General features: G+C 50.4%; 1 protein-coding gene across 15 annotated transcripts in view; it reads right to left on the bottom strand.

The window, feature by feature from the left end:
* AMBRA1 (autophagy and beclin 1 regulator 1) overlaps positions 1-16,442 on the bottom strand; it is a 173,907-nt gene that overhangs the window by 4,825 nt on the left and 152,640 nt on the right. For 11 of the 15 annotated variants that reach the window (XM_036326037.1, XM_036326039.1, XM_036326042.1 and 8 more), the window contains 3 exons: positions 13,332-13,471; positions 4,662-4,754; positions 3,087-3,280 (listed from right to left, as the gene is read on the bottom strand). In XM_036326037.1, coding sequence (XP_036181930.1) covers positions 3,087-3,280; positions 4,662-4,754; positions 13,332-13,471 — 427 coding nt within the window. Of the gene's footprint in view, positions 1-3,086; positions 3,281-4,661; positions 4,755-4,872; positions 5,591-6,834; positions 7,008-7,574; positions 10,134-13,331; positions 13,472-16,442 lie in introns of those variants that run through there. The other 4 variants (XR_004970529.1, XR_004970528.1, XM_036326040.1 and 1 more) reach the window with 4 other exon arrangements.

Here is a 16,442-nt window from a genome sequence, read left to right as displayed (position 1 = left end):
CACATTGCTCTCCCTGCCGCCCAGGGCCCAGGTCACTGCAGCTGGTTTAGCATCTTCACTTGACAAGAAAGAGGCCAGACAACCTTTTCCAGCATCAGAGGCAGAGCCACGGGCTCCCGAAGTAGTGTGGCACAGCCAAGCAAGGGGCAGGGCCTTGCCTCCACTCCATTCTCCCCTCCCACACACTTCCTGGATGCCTGCTGTAGGCGGGGCAGGAGTGGGTCAGTGCTGGGAGCAAACAGTGAGATCAGGGAATGCTCCCTCCCTTTCTGACAGGGTAGGGAAGCTCTAAGTTGGATGAGCACTGCAAATTCCCACTGAGGAGGGCTCTTCCTGGAAGTCCTAGGAAGAGCTGAATGGACTTTAACCAAATTTTTACAGAACAAGAAAATGAGGAGCCACCTGGAGCCTCCCGGAGCTAGCTGATCGGAACGAGAGGGGCACCACAGAACAGTGACTGCTACGAAGCAGAGGTGGTCTCCCATACTCGTGAACCTGGGCCCTGGTGTGTGGGGTGGGATGTGCAGGCGATATCCCTCCTCCCATGCCCCCGGCCCTGTCTCCTAGCTGAGCCCAGAAGAGAGGTTATGCAGATGGGGCCACCAGTTTGCCTACATGGAGAGAGGAGGCAGATGCTGGGAGTGAGGTGCTAGCAGCTGTGCCTGCCTGCTGGGTGGGGAAAGTCTACACCCAAGGAGAATCCCGGTGCCTGGCTCAGCAGGAGTGGTTGCTGGTCAATGAGAGCAGCACCTCCAAACAGGGCTCCTAGCCCCAGACGACGGAGGCCGCCCCCCGCCCCCATGCTCTCCTCCCCCTACTTCTTTCTAGGTATGTCTCTTTCTGAGAGGATTAAGAGAGCTGGAGGTCCAGAGCTCCGGGCCAAGGTTACAGGGCCCCAGACAGACGCGCAAGCTGAAAGCCTACTGTGCCCAGGGGCCAGCTCCCGACTGCCACTCGTACTGAGGAGCAACTCCGGCTTCTGCAGGACGCACCCTCCACCACCCGCTCCCCTTTGTGGGACAAGACAGGGAGGAAATGTGGTTCTGGCCTCTTGAAACTGGGGGCAAGAGCCCCTTCCTCTTGCCAGCCTCCAGCCCCAGCCCAAACAAGAAGAAAGGAACTTATGACTGACTGAGAACGTCTGAAATGGGCTGAGGCTAATCAAGAAAAGAGCAGAGGAATCACTTTGTAATTTATATAAATGTCTAACCACTACACTATACACCTAAAACTCATATAATATTGAATGTCAACTGAAACTGAAAAATTAAATTAAAAAAAAAACACTAAAAAGCAGAGGATTCTCTGGGAGGTGAGGATGCCTTCTCCTCAAGCTGGCAGCTCCTGGCCCCGAGCCCTGTGCACTTGACCGCAAGGATGAAGTCCTCAGCCCCAACCAGTTCCTGGAATCTGCCTTCCCTATTCATCCAGCCTCAGTTCTCAACACGTGCTGATCAGGCCACAAACACGAACCTGCTCGTGGTCTTCTGTGTAGAACAGTGGCTCTCAACCTTCAGGCCCTTTAAATACAGTTCCTCATGTTGTGACCCAACCATAAAATTATTTTCGTTGCTACTTCATAACTGTCATGTTGCTACTGTTATGAATCGTAATGTAAATATCTGATATGCAGGATGGTCTTAGGTGACCCCTGTGAAAGGGTCGTTTGACCACCAAAGGGGTCGCGACCCACAGGTTGAGAACCACTGGTGTAGAGTGTGATGTTTTTGAACTTGCAGGTGCTGTCCCCTCTGCCAGGAATGCTTCTCCCTGCGCTCCCCTACCCGCTTTGCTTGACTAACTCCTACTCATCCTTGAAAGCTCAGCTCAGAACCACCTCCCCCAGCAGCCTTCCCCAGCGCCATAGGCTGGGTGGGCATGGCTCCTCCTTTGTTTCTGAGGTCCTGATCACAAGAAGTCATTATTTTCCTGCCTCTCTAGAGTTCAAGTTCACTGAGGAAAGGCTTATTTGTCTTTGTAGCCCAAGCGGCTGATCCATGGTGGAAATCAGTAAACGGCCATGAGATCAGATCCAAGGGGCCGCCTAGGACTGTCTTTAGCACGGGGGCGGCTGGAGGAGCCTGCAACTCTCTCCTTGCTGAGGCCTGAAGCCCAGCCAGCACTGCCAGCTGCTTATGTCCACACCCTGGGGCTTTCCACCCAACAAAGAGTCACAGGCCTCCGATGTAGGTGTGGCCTGGGCCATAGACCAAAAAGGGACTTAACTTTAAATTTTTCAGTTTATGGCAGCCAGAGGGACAGTGCCCTGGGCAGGGGGGGGTGGGGGGGGGGCTGAGTATAGAAAGCTTCCCTGGGGTAACACAGGCAAATTCGTTACTCTTTGCCTGATGCACATCACGTTTCTCCTCCCATAGGCTCAACATAGACCTAGAGAGTGTGTGTCTGCTTCGAGGCTGGCTTGTGTGGAGCTGGGACCAGCAAGGGGCCGGGGTAGGGGGTAAGGAGATGACTGAGTGAGAACAGGCTGTTTAACACAGCTGCTAACAGACTCCAAAGTGGCTCAAGCTCTGCCGCTGGGAAGTGCTAATTGGTTCTTAGACGTGTGAGGCCAGCACAGACTGCCAGGGAGGCTGGCTGAGCTGCACCTGAGATAGGTGACAGGAAGGGGCTGAGGGTGTGCTGGGCTGCACCCAAATGGCAGTGATCCACGGGTGTAAGAGGAGCACAGTTGCAGGGGGACAGGCTCCCTGTGGGAGGCCCTGGAAGCCGACAGCAAGAGGTCTCTCGCAGCCTTTCCCATCCAGCTACGTCCTGCCCTTTCTCTAAGCACAGCCTCTGTCCTCCAAGTTTTGGAGGAGAGGGCACTTGGGGGAAAGCGGGAAGAGCAGCTCCACTTGCTGGAATCAGTGACAGATGAAGGAGATGAGGTTCCTGTCTGAGGAGGTGGTTAATGCCACCAAGAGGGCACTCCCCAAAGAGGGAAGGGTGCTCATCCTGACTGGAGTGCATTCTCTCAGTACCTGTCACCATCCGTGTGGAGGAGCCAGGAGCCTTGATGATGGTCCCCGCTCACTCCCCTCCCCGCCCCCTGCCATATTTGCCCACTAGCATCACAGGGCTCTCACCTTCCCCGGGACCCGAGGCTGCTGTCCCTGGCTCCTGTATCTCCCTCTCCGTCTGTGTTTCCGCATTCTGCAGCTGAAGGGCCAGAGTCTGGGTGCCCTGAGACGTCACTGAGGTGGTGGGGTTCCGGGGCTGCAACCCAATTGCATTCATCAGACCCATGTCTCTGTCTGTCCTCCATGTGGCTCTGCTGGTTCTAGGGAGAGAAAAGTGGACTGAAATCAGGCAGGGCTTGGGACAGCACCCCTCAGAGCTCTGCTGGCTCCATGCCAAGCCTCGGGCACAGGCTTGACCAGGGCTGCAGGCTAAGCAGCAGCCCTGCCCGCCCACAGCTACCTCCCATCCCAGTGAACTTGCCTGTGTCCCTTCTCCTTCCTATCAGTCCATGCCCGAGACAAGGAAAGGCGGCCACAGAGCCATCCAATTTTGCAAGCCCAGCTGGTTCAGCCACTCCCTTAAACAAAGGGGACTTTCTGATGAGGTAGAGATGGCTAACGTAAAAGACTTTTTTAGATACAGGAAGCCCCTAACTGAGATCCATGGGACAAACAGTGAGCAGTAGAAGGACCTTTCTTTCTTTAGCATTTCCTTCCTTCTATATGTTGACAAGGTTCCAGTTTACATCCGGAGTTTCCACTGGATCTCCACTGTGGAGGAAAAGTACCCAGACTCGTATGAAGCTGTTCTGGGACCCTTTAGGGCCTTCTGAAAAGCTGCCCTATGAGAAAGGCCCGGGCCCAAGGCCAGCACCCTCTCCCCTTGGGCATTTCCAGGCTCTGAGCCTTGGGGTGGCTAGCTGGCAGCAGAGGAAGCCCAGGACTTCTGAGAGGGTCACTCATATTTCTAGCTGTTTCTGGGGACGATTTCTGCAGCTGGGCCCTCTAGGAAACAGTGCTTACCTTTGTTTTCTCAAAATATTCATCTTCATTAGTGAGTTAAATGATAAGAGGGTTAGTACCAGGTTTCTACTCTCTAAATGGACCCTGGACTGCAGCTCTGGGCAGCTTGGTCCTGGAGGCCCTAGTCACCTGGGAGATCACTGACAGATTCTCCCTGAGGACATGAGCACGCGTCCTAGGGACAGGCTCCCTCTCCAGTGCCCTGGCTTCTCCCCTCACCACAAGATGGGAGAGGACCAGAAGGTGTCCTAGCTTGTTCTACACCAAGACCCTAAGAGCAGAGGTTTTGTTCTTTCTTAGACATGGACATCAATATATTTTTATTGATTTCAGACAGGAAGGGAGAAGGAGAGAGAGATAGAAACATCAATGATGAGAGAGAACCATTGATCAGCTGCCTCCTGCACACCCGCTACTGGGGATCAAGCTTGCAACCCAGGCATGTGCCCAACTGGAATCGAACCCGGGACCCTTCAATCCACTGAGCCAAACCAGCTAAGGCAACACCATTTTCTTGAATGAAATCGCGTGCAAAGGCTCAATGCATGAAGCAGATCAAAGGGGAGCCACTCTGATTGAGTGGTACCCAGAGAGCCCTGGGTACAGGCTGAGGGCATCGCTTGGGAGCCCATCAGAAGCAGGAGGCAGGGGCTGCACCCTCCTCCTTCAGACACTCACCCGGGCCTCTCACTGCTCCGGCTGCTGGAGTGGACCGTGAAGACAGTCTCGTTCAGCTGGTCCCAGTAGTACTCAATGCCTGAGTTCGAGGCCCTGGAAGTCGGTGGGGAAGGACAGAGGAGAAGGTGGAAGGCGTTAGAGAGGGCCTAGCCAGAGCTCCTCACAATTCCCAAGCTTCGTAGACTGTGGCCCAGGAACCCTCCTTCCTCACCCTGGGCGGGGCCGAGAGGCACTCCACTGGGACGCTCAGCGCTCAGCGTGGAGCACTTCAGGCAAACGCCTGCAGAGCTGGTTTTAGCCTCTTCTTCCCGCAGACAAAGCCTGACTGGCTCCACCTTGGGGCTGAGACAGCTAAAAAAATGGCCACAGCAGACGCAGGCACTGGGTTCTGAGAGCTCTTCAGACACAGAGAAAGGAGCTCAGATGGCAAATGGGAGGCTGGAGAGGCCCTGGAGAGACAGGGTGCCATGACTGTCCTGCCTCCAGGTCCTGCTTCGTGCTCAGAAACAGGCCCCACACAGAGGGCAGGTGCCCACTGCCATGCGGCGGGAGGAAGGAACACAGGGCTCCTGGCATTCTCCACTTGCCTGGAGCTCAGAAGCCTAAGCAGACAAAAGCCCCCACTGAGCTGTAAGAGCCCCCATTTCTTTCTATTCTGGACCTACTGCCTCCTGGGCCTGGGCAGGTTGGACAGCAATGGGGAAGATGCTCCTCAAGCTGAAGGAGACACGAGGCTGCTCACGAACTTCCGATGGGGAAGGAAGGAGAGAAACGCAGGTGGTGATGGCTGGACTGCTGGTGGCACAGCTGCCAGAGGGAAGCGGTGGCCTCTCATCCTTCTATATTGACTTGCACACAAGACTGCTTTGCTCTGCTTTCTTTCTTTTCTTTTTGTCAATCCTCACCCAAGGATATTTTCCCCATTAATTCTTAGAGAGAGTGGAAGGGAGGGGGAGAGACAAAGAGAAACATCAATGTGATGTTTCTATTGGTTGCCCCCCCCGCCCCACGCGCAGGTTCTATTGGTTGCCCCCCACACGCACACCAACTAGGGCCAGGGATTGACCCTGCAACCAAGGTACAAGCCTTGACTGGAATTGAACCCCAGACCCTTCAGTCCATAGGCCAATGCTCTAACCACTAAGCAACCAGCTAGGGCTGCTTTGCTTTCTGATTCCTCCCTGGAAGGTATTACCTAGACCCGTGGTCGGCAACTGCGGCTCGCGAGCCACATGCGGCTCTTTGGCCCCTTTAGTGTGGCTCTTCCACAAAATACCACGTGCCGGCGTGCATGTACAGTGCGATTGAAACTTCATGGCCCATGCGCAGAAGTCGGTATTTTGTGGAAGAGCCACATTCAAGGGGCCAAAGAGCCGCATGTGGCTTATGAGCCGCAGTTTGCCGACCACTGACCTAGACCAGTCACTGTGGCTGAGAGTGAGGTGTGATGCGGGTGGTGAAAGCAGAGGGACAGAAGTTGGGAAGGAGGTACCTTTGATTAGAAGTCTGGCATCCCTGTAGAGATCCTACGCTACACACAACAGCCAGTTCTGATCCCAGATGGGGCAGGACATGCCCATGTGCATGAAGAGCTCTGCTAGTGCTAGGGACTGAACTGCATGTTGAAGCTGGTCCCCCAATGTGGTTATGTCTGGAGACAGGGTCTTCAGGAGGTAATCCTATATAATAAAAGTCTAATATGCTACCCTAGCTGGTTTTGCTCAGTGGATAGAGCGTCAGCCTACGGACTGAAGGGTCCCGGGTTCGATTCTGGTCAAGGGCACATGCCTGAGTTGCAGGCTCGATCCCCAGTGAGGGGCATGCGGGAGGCAGCCAATCGAATATTCTCTTATCATTGATGTTTCCACCTCTCTCTCCCTCACCCTTCCTTTTTGAAATCAATAAAAATGTATTTTTTTTAAAAAGGCTAATATACAAATTATCCCCTCAACTGGGAGTTCAAAGGGGAGTTCAGCAAGGGGGTGGGGTCAGTTGCCAACCGCCCGTGGCCCCTCCCCTCAGCCAGGTGGATCCCACCTGTGCACAAATTTGTGCACCGGGCCTCTAGTTAAGGTCATAAATGTGAGACCCTAATACAACAGGACTGTGGCCTTCTCACCATGAGAAGATAGAGTGAGAACATGACCCTCTGCAACTCAGGAAAGGTCCTCACCAGAATGGGCCACGCTGGCTTCAGCCTCCAGGCTGCGAGGAGGAACAGTCATTGATTAAGCCATCCAGCCCATGTACTCTCTTAAGGAGGCCTGCGCAGACGATGACAATCTCCAATGAAAGCCAGCTTTTTAATCTATGGGCCCAGGTCACCTTCCTCTAACGACAGAACTTCTTCCATGAAGAGGAAACAAATTAGTCAGCAGGTTCTGAGGATCAGCCAGGAGGTGAGATTGTGAAGGGGAGCAGCAGGTTCTGAGGGTCGGCCAGGAGGTGAGACTGTGAAGGGTGATGTAGATGCTTCCTTCTTAAACAAGAGGACTAGACAGTCCCTGATATGGGATGTGACAGGACTTGGATGAGGAGGGAATGTATGTTGGAGGCTGTGCTCCACAGTGAAAGGAAACTGGCCTGTCACTGAGCCCCCAAGCCTGTCTTTAGAGCAGGGGTGGGGAACCTTTTTTCTGCCAAGGGCCATTTGGATATTTATAGTATCATTCACAGGCCATAGAATTGTCAACTTAAAAATTAGGGGCTATATTTAATTAACTCACCCTTAATGCCTTGCCAGGGCCAGACCAAATGATTTCTCAGGCCTTATACAGCTCGAGGGCCGGATGTTCCCCACCCTTGCTTTAGAGCAGCGGTTCTCAACCTGTGGGTCGCGACCCCTTTGGAGGTCAAACGACCCTTTCACAGGGGTCACCTAAGACCATCCTGCATATAAGATATTTACATTACGATTCATAACAGTAGCAACATTACAGTTATGAAGTAGCAACGAAAATAATTTTATGGTTAGGTCACAATATGAAGAACTGTATTTAAAGGGACAGAAGGTGGAGAACCACTGCTTTAAAGGATCACTAAGATTCTGGGGACAGGGTTCACCTGAGGGCACACTAGTGATTTTGGAGGGACAGTGCCCCAGCCTGCCAAAAGTGCTCTTCCTTCCCCTGCTCTATGTAATCCTCCCAACAACTCCCCAGAGGGCCTGGGAACCCCTTTAAAATGGAGCATCTCCTCCCTTTTCCAAACACTCACCTGCTTGGTGGGGTTGTCTGAGAACCACGGGCATGGGTGAGTGACGGTGAGGGGGGCAGATCTTGTATTAGGGAAAAGGCAAATGCCACAAGTCAACAGCAGAGGCCTTCCAAAACAAAGCCATCACTGCCAGCTGCCAGGGAGCCTCTGATTTGCAAACTTGTCAGGATTTATTGACAGGTGGCAATACCATGTGGGTCCCCTGCCAATCCTTCCTCTGTAATTCCTGCCAGCCAGGGCTGGTTACTGACAACAAATTGTTCACATCAAACCATGTACCAGAACCTTCCTTTCCATCACAGGAAAGAAACCACTGAAGGCCCACTCGGAGTTGGGACTGTCAGTGTGATGCTGATGGTCAAAGGGTCCCCCTTAAACTCTTCCTACCCATCTGGCTCAGAGCTGGGGACTCTGGCCACTGAAACAGAACAGGATGATAGACTGCATCAGATGCACTGCTGCACCCTCCCCCCTCACCCCAAGCCTTTCTGTCCCCATCAACAGGTCTATTTCTAATCCTGATATGGCTCCTTTCTGTGGTCGGAAAAACTCAACTACAACGGAATATTCTGATATCTGTTCCCCAATATCAAATATTCTGATCTTGAATATTTTCAAGGATTTGAAAATTCCAGGTACCAAGGAACAGAGTTGAAGGAACATCTCTGGCCACAGAAACTCAGTCTTCAGTGCCAATGGTCCTAACCACCTCCGTCTCCCTGGGGCTTAATGAGGATGAACGAGTCACTATTTGCTCCAGGTTCTTCCTGGGGGCTTAGCAAACACACAAAGGGATGGAGACGAATGGCAAGGCCAGTCAGGTCAGCCTTTTCAGATGGACTTCCTCTTAACACCCGGCTTCTTTCAGCAGTGTCTGTAAGCTGTGCTTCTGAACACAGCCAGGAGCCCGCCTGGCCTCCTCAGTGGTGACAATGCTCCACAAAGAACTCTGGCTCTGAACTTCCCAACTTCTAGGGAATATTCCCTTTGAGAACACTCTTCTTTCATCTATTGGTTGCATGGCTGTCTCCTTGGAGAAAAGGACCGTTTTGAGGAGACCGGCATTCATCCCTGCTGTCTCCATGACGTGGGAATGAGTTGGCACCTGGCTCTTGTGGGACAGACAGCCTGAAAGATAGTGGCTGTGGCTTCCCTTTTGATTCAGAGGCGTGCCGTTCCCCTCTGTGGTCAATGATGCTTGATTGTAATCACTGTTTACAGTGGTAGCTCCCTCTCAGGGGACAGAGCTGGGACCCTGTCAGGAGCCCCACACCCAGCCAAAGGCCAGATGCCCCACAGCCCGAGCCTACTTTTTTCTGTGAATTCTGCCTTCTGAGTTGACTCTGAGAAGTGGTCTTCCCAGAAGCACCTCTCTCCCATTTGTAGGGCTGATCTATGAAGCCGGAAGTGAGCAAGCACCCCCTCACATCAATCTGGTATTTCACACCCACTGTGGTTATTGGTGGGGGTGTTGGCTGGGCTGGCAGTCAGCCAGAGGCAGAGCGGCAGCTTGGAGGAGTGGCAGTGGGGGAGCAAAGCCAAGGAGAAAGGAGCACCTCACTGCCTTGGCTACCAGCCACCGTAATGGCTTTGTATGGGGGCTGAAGGGTCAGTTATTTGTCTCCTCACTGGTCCTAAGAATTTCTTTCCCTAGAGAGATGGAGTGTTTCCTTAGGTCTTTTTCTACTGTCAGGGAGAGTGTCAGTACCAAGAGATGCCCAAGGAGCTTGTGACCCGTCTGTGCTTGGAGAGAGCACTGAGGCTAAGACAATGAAGGAGAAATCAGGAGTATACTTGAGAGCACAAAATGAGGTGCAGCTGCCTGTGCCTGGGACAAAGGCAGAAACCACCTGTTTTGGAGGGAGGGCTGTAATCTTAGCCCAGCTGGCTGGCTGGATCCTGTGCCCTTGGGAACGGGTGTGCCAGGGAGCTGCATCACACAAGGAGAGGCAGCAACCTTGTAAAGAGACGACAGCCCTGAGCTCCTACATTCTCATTTGTATTTGTTCTCCTCATTCTAGGCCAGAGACCAGCCATAGTGACAACACAGAGAGACTGCCCTCTCCGCATCACTCACACGACATGCTTATCATCAACCCCATCCAGAGCTGCATTCTTTCCCTGAGGTCTTAAGAGAGTTACAAAGTTACATGAGTGTTCTTTTAGTATGTTTTTCTGTGGAAGAGAGTGCATGGCTTTTAATCAGAATTTTATTTTATTTATTCAGTAAAAAAAATATTTTTTGTTAATCCTTATCTGAGGATATTTTTTCCATTGATTTTCAGAGAGAGTGGGGGGGGGGGGGAGGGGAAGGGAGAGCGAGAGAGAGAGAGAGAGAGAGAGAGAGAGAGAGAGAGAGAGAGAGAAACAATGATGCAAGAGAGACACATCAACTGATTGCCTCCTGCACACACCCCAACTGGATATGGGGATCGAACCTGCAACCCTTCGAAGAAGAATAGGCCAACACTCTAACCATTTAGACATACCAGCCAGGGCTTATCAGAATTTTAAAGGAATTTTTTATTGTAAAAAGGTTAAAAACCAGCTACAGGATAAGAGCTCTGGACTGGAAAGTTAGGAAGCCCAATTCCTTCACTGATCTTTTGGGAGGCCTTGGGTGAGCCTTCACTCAACCTTACCTGAATACTGTTCAGTATTCCCTGCCTGAAGCAAACCAACCACACAGACTTAGAACTGGAGAAGCTTTGAGTGACTTAGGACAAAGTCCGTCCGTATTAATATACATGTACCCTAATGTCCAGCCCTAAGGTTTGGGGCATATGCCAACAGGACCCAAGAAATCAGGAAAAACAGCAACACTGAAATAGGCCGGCTAAGGTAGCTCTCTCAGTCCAACATGACTTCATTTGTGAGGGGATGCTGTTTCCTGTGTCAAATGCTGGTGCCACCCTGCTCATAAAAGAGGCTTCACTTCCTGGTGGTAAGAGAGCTCCCCAAGCAGTCCAAGATGGCTTTGGCCTGCTGAGGCTCTGGCTGCCAAAGACGACATATGGTGAGGAAAGATAGGCCAAAGCCAGCTTCATGCTTCCCTGAGGTGTCTATGACTCACACCAAGTACGTGGGCTGGGGTTTCAGACATCAAAGTCCTCGGGGGCCACGGCTAACTGGAGGTAGAGATTCTGCCTCTGTAAGAGCAGATCACGTCTACAAGGGGTGGGGGCTGGGAGTCTGGCTGGGAGGAAGGTTAGTGGCGGATCCATAGAGAAGACAACAACGCTGAGGAAGGACGTCTTGGAGAAAGAGGGAAAGAAAGGCCTGTAACTACCGTGTTTGTAAAAGTAAAATTAAGGTCCAGAATTCTGGGCCGTTTTGAAAAACATGCCTATGAATTCCGAAGAAAGGAGGAAGATATAAGATAATCAGACTCATGTACTTTGGGAAAAATAAATATTTCGGGGCAGACAGATCCTGGGACTATGGGCAGCCAAGGTGAGAGCAGAAACAAACAGACCCAGCGCCTAGGCTGATGGTGGCACAGTCCTGACAGGCAGGCTGGGCTCCGGAAAGGCACAGGAGCTCGTGGAAGGGGCTCTCTGGACACAGAGCCTGAGGGGAGCACGGCCTGCAGACCAAGAAGTCTGCCAGCTCCAAGAGCAGCTTGACCACGTCAGGGTCAGACAGCAGCCTCTCTCTTTCTTTTTTCTTTAAGTATATTTTTATTGATTTTAGAGAGGAAGGGAGAAGGAGAACCATCAACTGGCTGCTTCCTGCATGCCCCCTACTAGGGAGGAGGTCTGAAACCCAGGCATGTGCCCTGACCAGGAATTGAACCGTGACCTCCTGGTTCATAGGTCAATGCTCAACCACTGAGCCATGCTGGCTGGACAGCAGCTGTCCTTCAGAGGGGCCCTGAAAATTCCAAATGGAATGAGCTGCCCTTAGAACCAAGTTTTCTTTCTCCTGGACCAACAATCTAGCTCAATTAAAGGCTCAATCACCAGGCTATAAGAACTGACCCAAATACAGACCCTGGAAAAATCATCAAGGGCCCTAGCAAAAGACATCATGGACACTCCCAGAGACCCTAGCAGACAGTCCCATGTACTCTGCGATCCGTAGAACACCTATGGAGACTCTATACTTAGTGAAGGGCAGCCTTAGGACGGCCTGGAGCAGGAGTGGCATTTAATCAGCTGGAACCTGCAGCGGCCCACACCGCAGTCAGCTTGATCTGCACTGAAGCACAGAGCTTCACACTCCACGCCTGGATGGGTATGAAAATTGATGACAGACCTGGCTGACTCCCAGGGTCCTGCCTAAATAGACCTCTATCCTCCAAAAAGCCAGAGGAAGGGGAAGGAGAGTCATCAGGACTGAACACAGAAATGCTTTGGTTGGTGTCTCCTCCTACCCCCCCATTCCAAGACCAGATAATAATCATTTCAATTTTTGTTGTTAATCCTCACCCGAGGATATTTTTTCCAATGATTTTTAGAGAGAGTGGAAGGAAGGGAGGGAGGGAGGGAGGAGGGGGTAGGACAGAGAGAGAGAGAAACATCAATGTAAGAGAGACATATTGATTGGTTGCCTCCCACATGTGCCCCGACCAGTGCCAGGGATGGAACCTGCAACCCAGGTACATGCTCTTGACCAGGAATCAAACCTGAGACCCTTCAGTGTGTGGGATGATGCTCCAACCACTGAGAACACAGGCCAGGGCCATTTCAATTTTTAAATGGAGCTTTTCAATCTGCCTTTTCTATTATGAGCCAGAGCCTCCAGCAGAAAGGAAAACAGGCAGGACACAGAGAGAGCCAGGTGGTTAGAGATCAGTGGCTTGACAAATTAGGGCTTTAGCCCTAGCCAGTTTGGCTCAGTGGAAAGAGCGTCAGCCTGTGGACTGAAGGGTCTCGGGTTCAATCTCCAGTGTGGGGGTGCAGGAGGTAGCCAATCAGTGATTCTCTTTTATCACTGATGTTTCTCTTTCTCTCTCCTTCTCTCTTCCTCTAAAATCAATAAAAATATATTAAAAATTAGGGCTTTAACAACACCTTATTCCCAATTTTATTTCTTAAGTTCATTTCTAAGGCATTTTACACATACCTAAGATTACCTATTGACTATTTCAAAAAGGTTTTAGAAAAGAATATTTGATATCTATGCTTTTGACTGCAGAGAAACTTTTATTATCACTAGAGAACTGGAGAACAAGGGAAAACAAACAAAACATACTGCTTTAGATTTAAGAGACAAAATAACTAAACCAGTCTTTTGAAGATTTCTGAAATGGAGAGCTAACCCTACCATCTGTTGAGTGAAAAGGACCTTTTAAGGAGTGACAATGAGAACGAGGCAGGCTCTAGCAGAATTTAAACTTCTCCTCTAAAAGACCCCCCTCACCAGCTACATCCATAGGTGAATGCTGAGTATTCCAGCCCCCAGCCCAGATGACCCCTCCACACCCACCCCACCAGCCCCCGAACCACTCACTCTGGTCGGCAGATCACCAGGTCTCCCTTGTTGGTGCCATAGGCCAGGCCGAGCCCAGGCTCAGGCAGCCAGCGGGCAGAGTTGATGCTGACATGTCTCCGCTGGTCAGCAGGCATGGGATAAAGGACGTTGAAAACTCTCTGGGGAGGGGGGGAGAAAGAGGGAAGAAAAGAGAATGAGAGGAGAAACAATTTGTTATCAAGAATAACAAAATCCAGGGAGAAACAAAGTCCCTTCTATGGCCTAAAGCAAGCTAAGTACAGGGAGGAAAGGAGATGGTTAGGCTGGGAATGGGTGACTCCTACCACAAATTTGAGAACTTGGGGTAGCAGAGGGGAGGAGAGGGCTAGGGCTCTTTCAAGAAATAACAGGGGCAAGCGTGGGCTTTTCTGCATGAAGCTTAGTGTGCTTTCCTTACAGCCATGTAGCACTGCTCACATCACTGCTTTAAGGCAACTCCCTGGAAAGCCCCACTCAGAGCTCAGCTCACCTGGAAGCACAGCCCCCAACTGTCCTCTGACCAGATAAACCAGCGAGAGTCAAGCTCAACTGGCGGTCCTATCACCATGGAAATCACAGTCTCGCACAGCAATGGGGAATTGAAGGGAATGGGGAGGGAGGATAACATTGGAGAATAGTCTTTTTTTTTTTTTTAAGAATGCAGTTTCTTTTTTCTCTTCTTTTTTAAAAATGTATTTTTATTTCAGAGAGGAAGGGAGAGGGAGAGATAGAAACATCAATGTCGAGAGAGAATCACTGATTGGCTAACTCCTGCACACCCCCTACTGGGGATCGAGCCTGCAACCCAGGCATGTGCCCTTGACTGGAATCGAACCTGGGACCCTTCAGTCCGCAGTCCGACGCTCTATCCACTGAGCAAAACGGGCTAGGGCGAGAACACTATGAATTCATCTAAATAAAAGCAATGTTTAAAGGTGCAATAAGGTGTAGAACGTAAGGCAGAGGGGAATCTTGAACACACAGTTACCTGATTTCTTTCTACCTTATGCAAATCTCCATTAAATAGTTTATTTCCATTCCTCAAAGAAAGAGCATCTCCTTTCAACAGCTTACATCTTTCCAAAGCTACTGTTTTCCCAGGGGCAGCTCAGCTATGGCTAGGGTTTGAGCTGAAGGTGAAAGAAAGCCTCCAGTCTCTTTGTTCATTGGTCTACACGATGTTAGTCAGATAGGGTAGGGCCGTGGAAGACGAAGGACGTCGATTTCAGAATTTGAAAGACCTGGGTTTGAGTCCTGATGTCACTGCACCACAACTTTTCCAGATCTCAGTTTAAAAAGAGTACCAACATTCAAATAATTGGAGAGATTGGAAAAAAAAAAAAAGATGTATAGAAAATGCCTGGCATGATGCAATCTTATAAATGGTAAGTGTTGTTATTATTACCAGGGACCTGCATCTGGGACTTCAAGAAAAGGTTGTCAGGGCTTTTGAAAATGACATGAAGTAGAGAATCCGCAACTGGAATTTTAGTCAATATGGTGTTTCTCCCTTTAAGCCTCCTCAGGTTTTAATCAATAAATAGGAATGAACTTCATCTGCCTTTATCTGTCTGTAAGGACTGATGGAAGAGACAAAAGAGACCAGATGAAGAGTGTGAGTTAGAAAGTAATACTCAAAAGTGAATTCAGGGTGATACAAGTTATTTTTCTGATTAGCATGATAGGAGATTTAAAAAAGCAAAAAGAAGTAAAAATTGAGTAGGGCCCACTGCATGTACGCATGTACACAAATCGAGTCATAAGAAGTCCTGGATTTGGTACTGCTCGACCACGCACCTTGGGTATTTATTCGAAAGGCCTTCCCCAGGACAGAATCTAGAATAGCATGTGTTCTTAGCATACCGACACACAGAGAACCCTGCTATGAAGGATTTCCCGGTGCTGCGGTGCTGAACAAACGTGCCCGGGCACACTGCCAGAATGGCCCTGCAATGTCCTGAGGGTGAACCGGTGTCTGTCGGAGATGAACTGGCTCTGGTTTGAGGCACGAGACTACCCCACAGCTGCTGCATGAAGAACCTCCTATGCCCTGCCTAACTCAACTCCAAATGTCAGAATTGGCCAGGGTTTCTTACATCTCTAGTCTAACTGAGGAACCTTCTAAAAAAAGAGCCCAGTGTTGTATATGAATCTCTAAACTAGTCCTCTAGAACATGGTTGCTCGGCCTTGAGATAATCTCTTCCTTGCACATGTACATCTGGCAGAAGCCCTGAAGAAATTCATGTCCTCTTCCCTCCACCAGCTTCACTGCTGACTATCCATGGAGATGGCAAAACCAGTCTTTTCCCTTTGCTCCTAATCAATCCTTTTCCTTCAAATCAGGGGCTGGAGCGTGGTGCCTTCATCCTTTCCCACAGAGGTTTTCGCATTCCCAGAAGAGAAGCGATGGCTTCAGTCCCTCCTAGAGGTCATAGGTTAAATATGACTTGGTATTCACACTTAAAGGAAAGCAGTTGTGATAAGACAATTGTGGCTGAAATCAATCTGTTGATTTTTTCTTTTCCCAAAGGTCAGATGGTGTGAGTGGGGGTACACCCAGAGTAGAGGAGGAATGAGCATTAATTTCAGTGCATTAGATGAGGGGAGCCTTGGTATACAAGGGCCTTACAACAGTCTCCTAAAATCATGATTTATAATTGCAGGGAATGGGGCAGAAGGGCCAGAGAAAGTACTCTTGCAAGAAGGGGGTAATAAGGTCAGTAAATCAGATGCTTAAAGGTTGTGCTATGTTTTTTGATGCATGTCTCAAATAAAAAATATAAGTGTACTCTTTTCTTTTTTAAATATATTTTTATTGATATTAGAGAGGAAGGGAGAGGGAGAGAGAGATAGAAATATCGATGAGAGGAGAACCAAGATGGCGGCATAGGTTAACGCTGGAGTTTGCTGCTTTGAACAACTACTTCAAAAGTGAAACTAAAAGACGGAACGGACATCACCCAGAACCACAGGAACGCTGGCTGAGTGGAAGTCCTACAACTAGGAGGAAAGAGAAACGCATACGGACACTCAGAGGAGGCGCAGTGCTGAAGTCAAATTCTGAGGTGCGGAGTGCGCGGAGCGGGCTGGTGGCGGAGGGCGCGGTTGGC

This window comes from Myotis myotis, unplaced genomic scaffold (genome assembly GCF_014108235.1).
Source record: "Myotis myotis isolate mMyoMyo1 unplaced genomic scaffold, mMyoMyo1.p scaffold_m19_p_10, whole genome shotgun sequence".
NCBI lineage: Eukaryota > Metazoa > Chordata > Mammalia > Chiroptera > Vespertilionidae > Myotis > Myotis myotis.
This window is presented reverse-complemented; position numbering and strand designations above follow the sequence as displayed.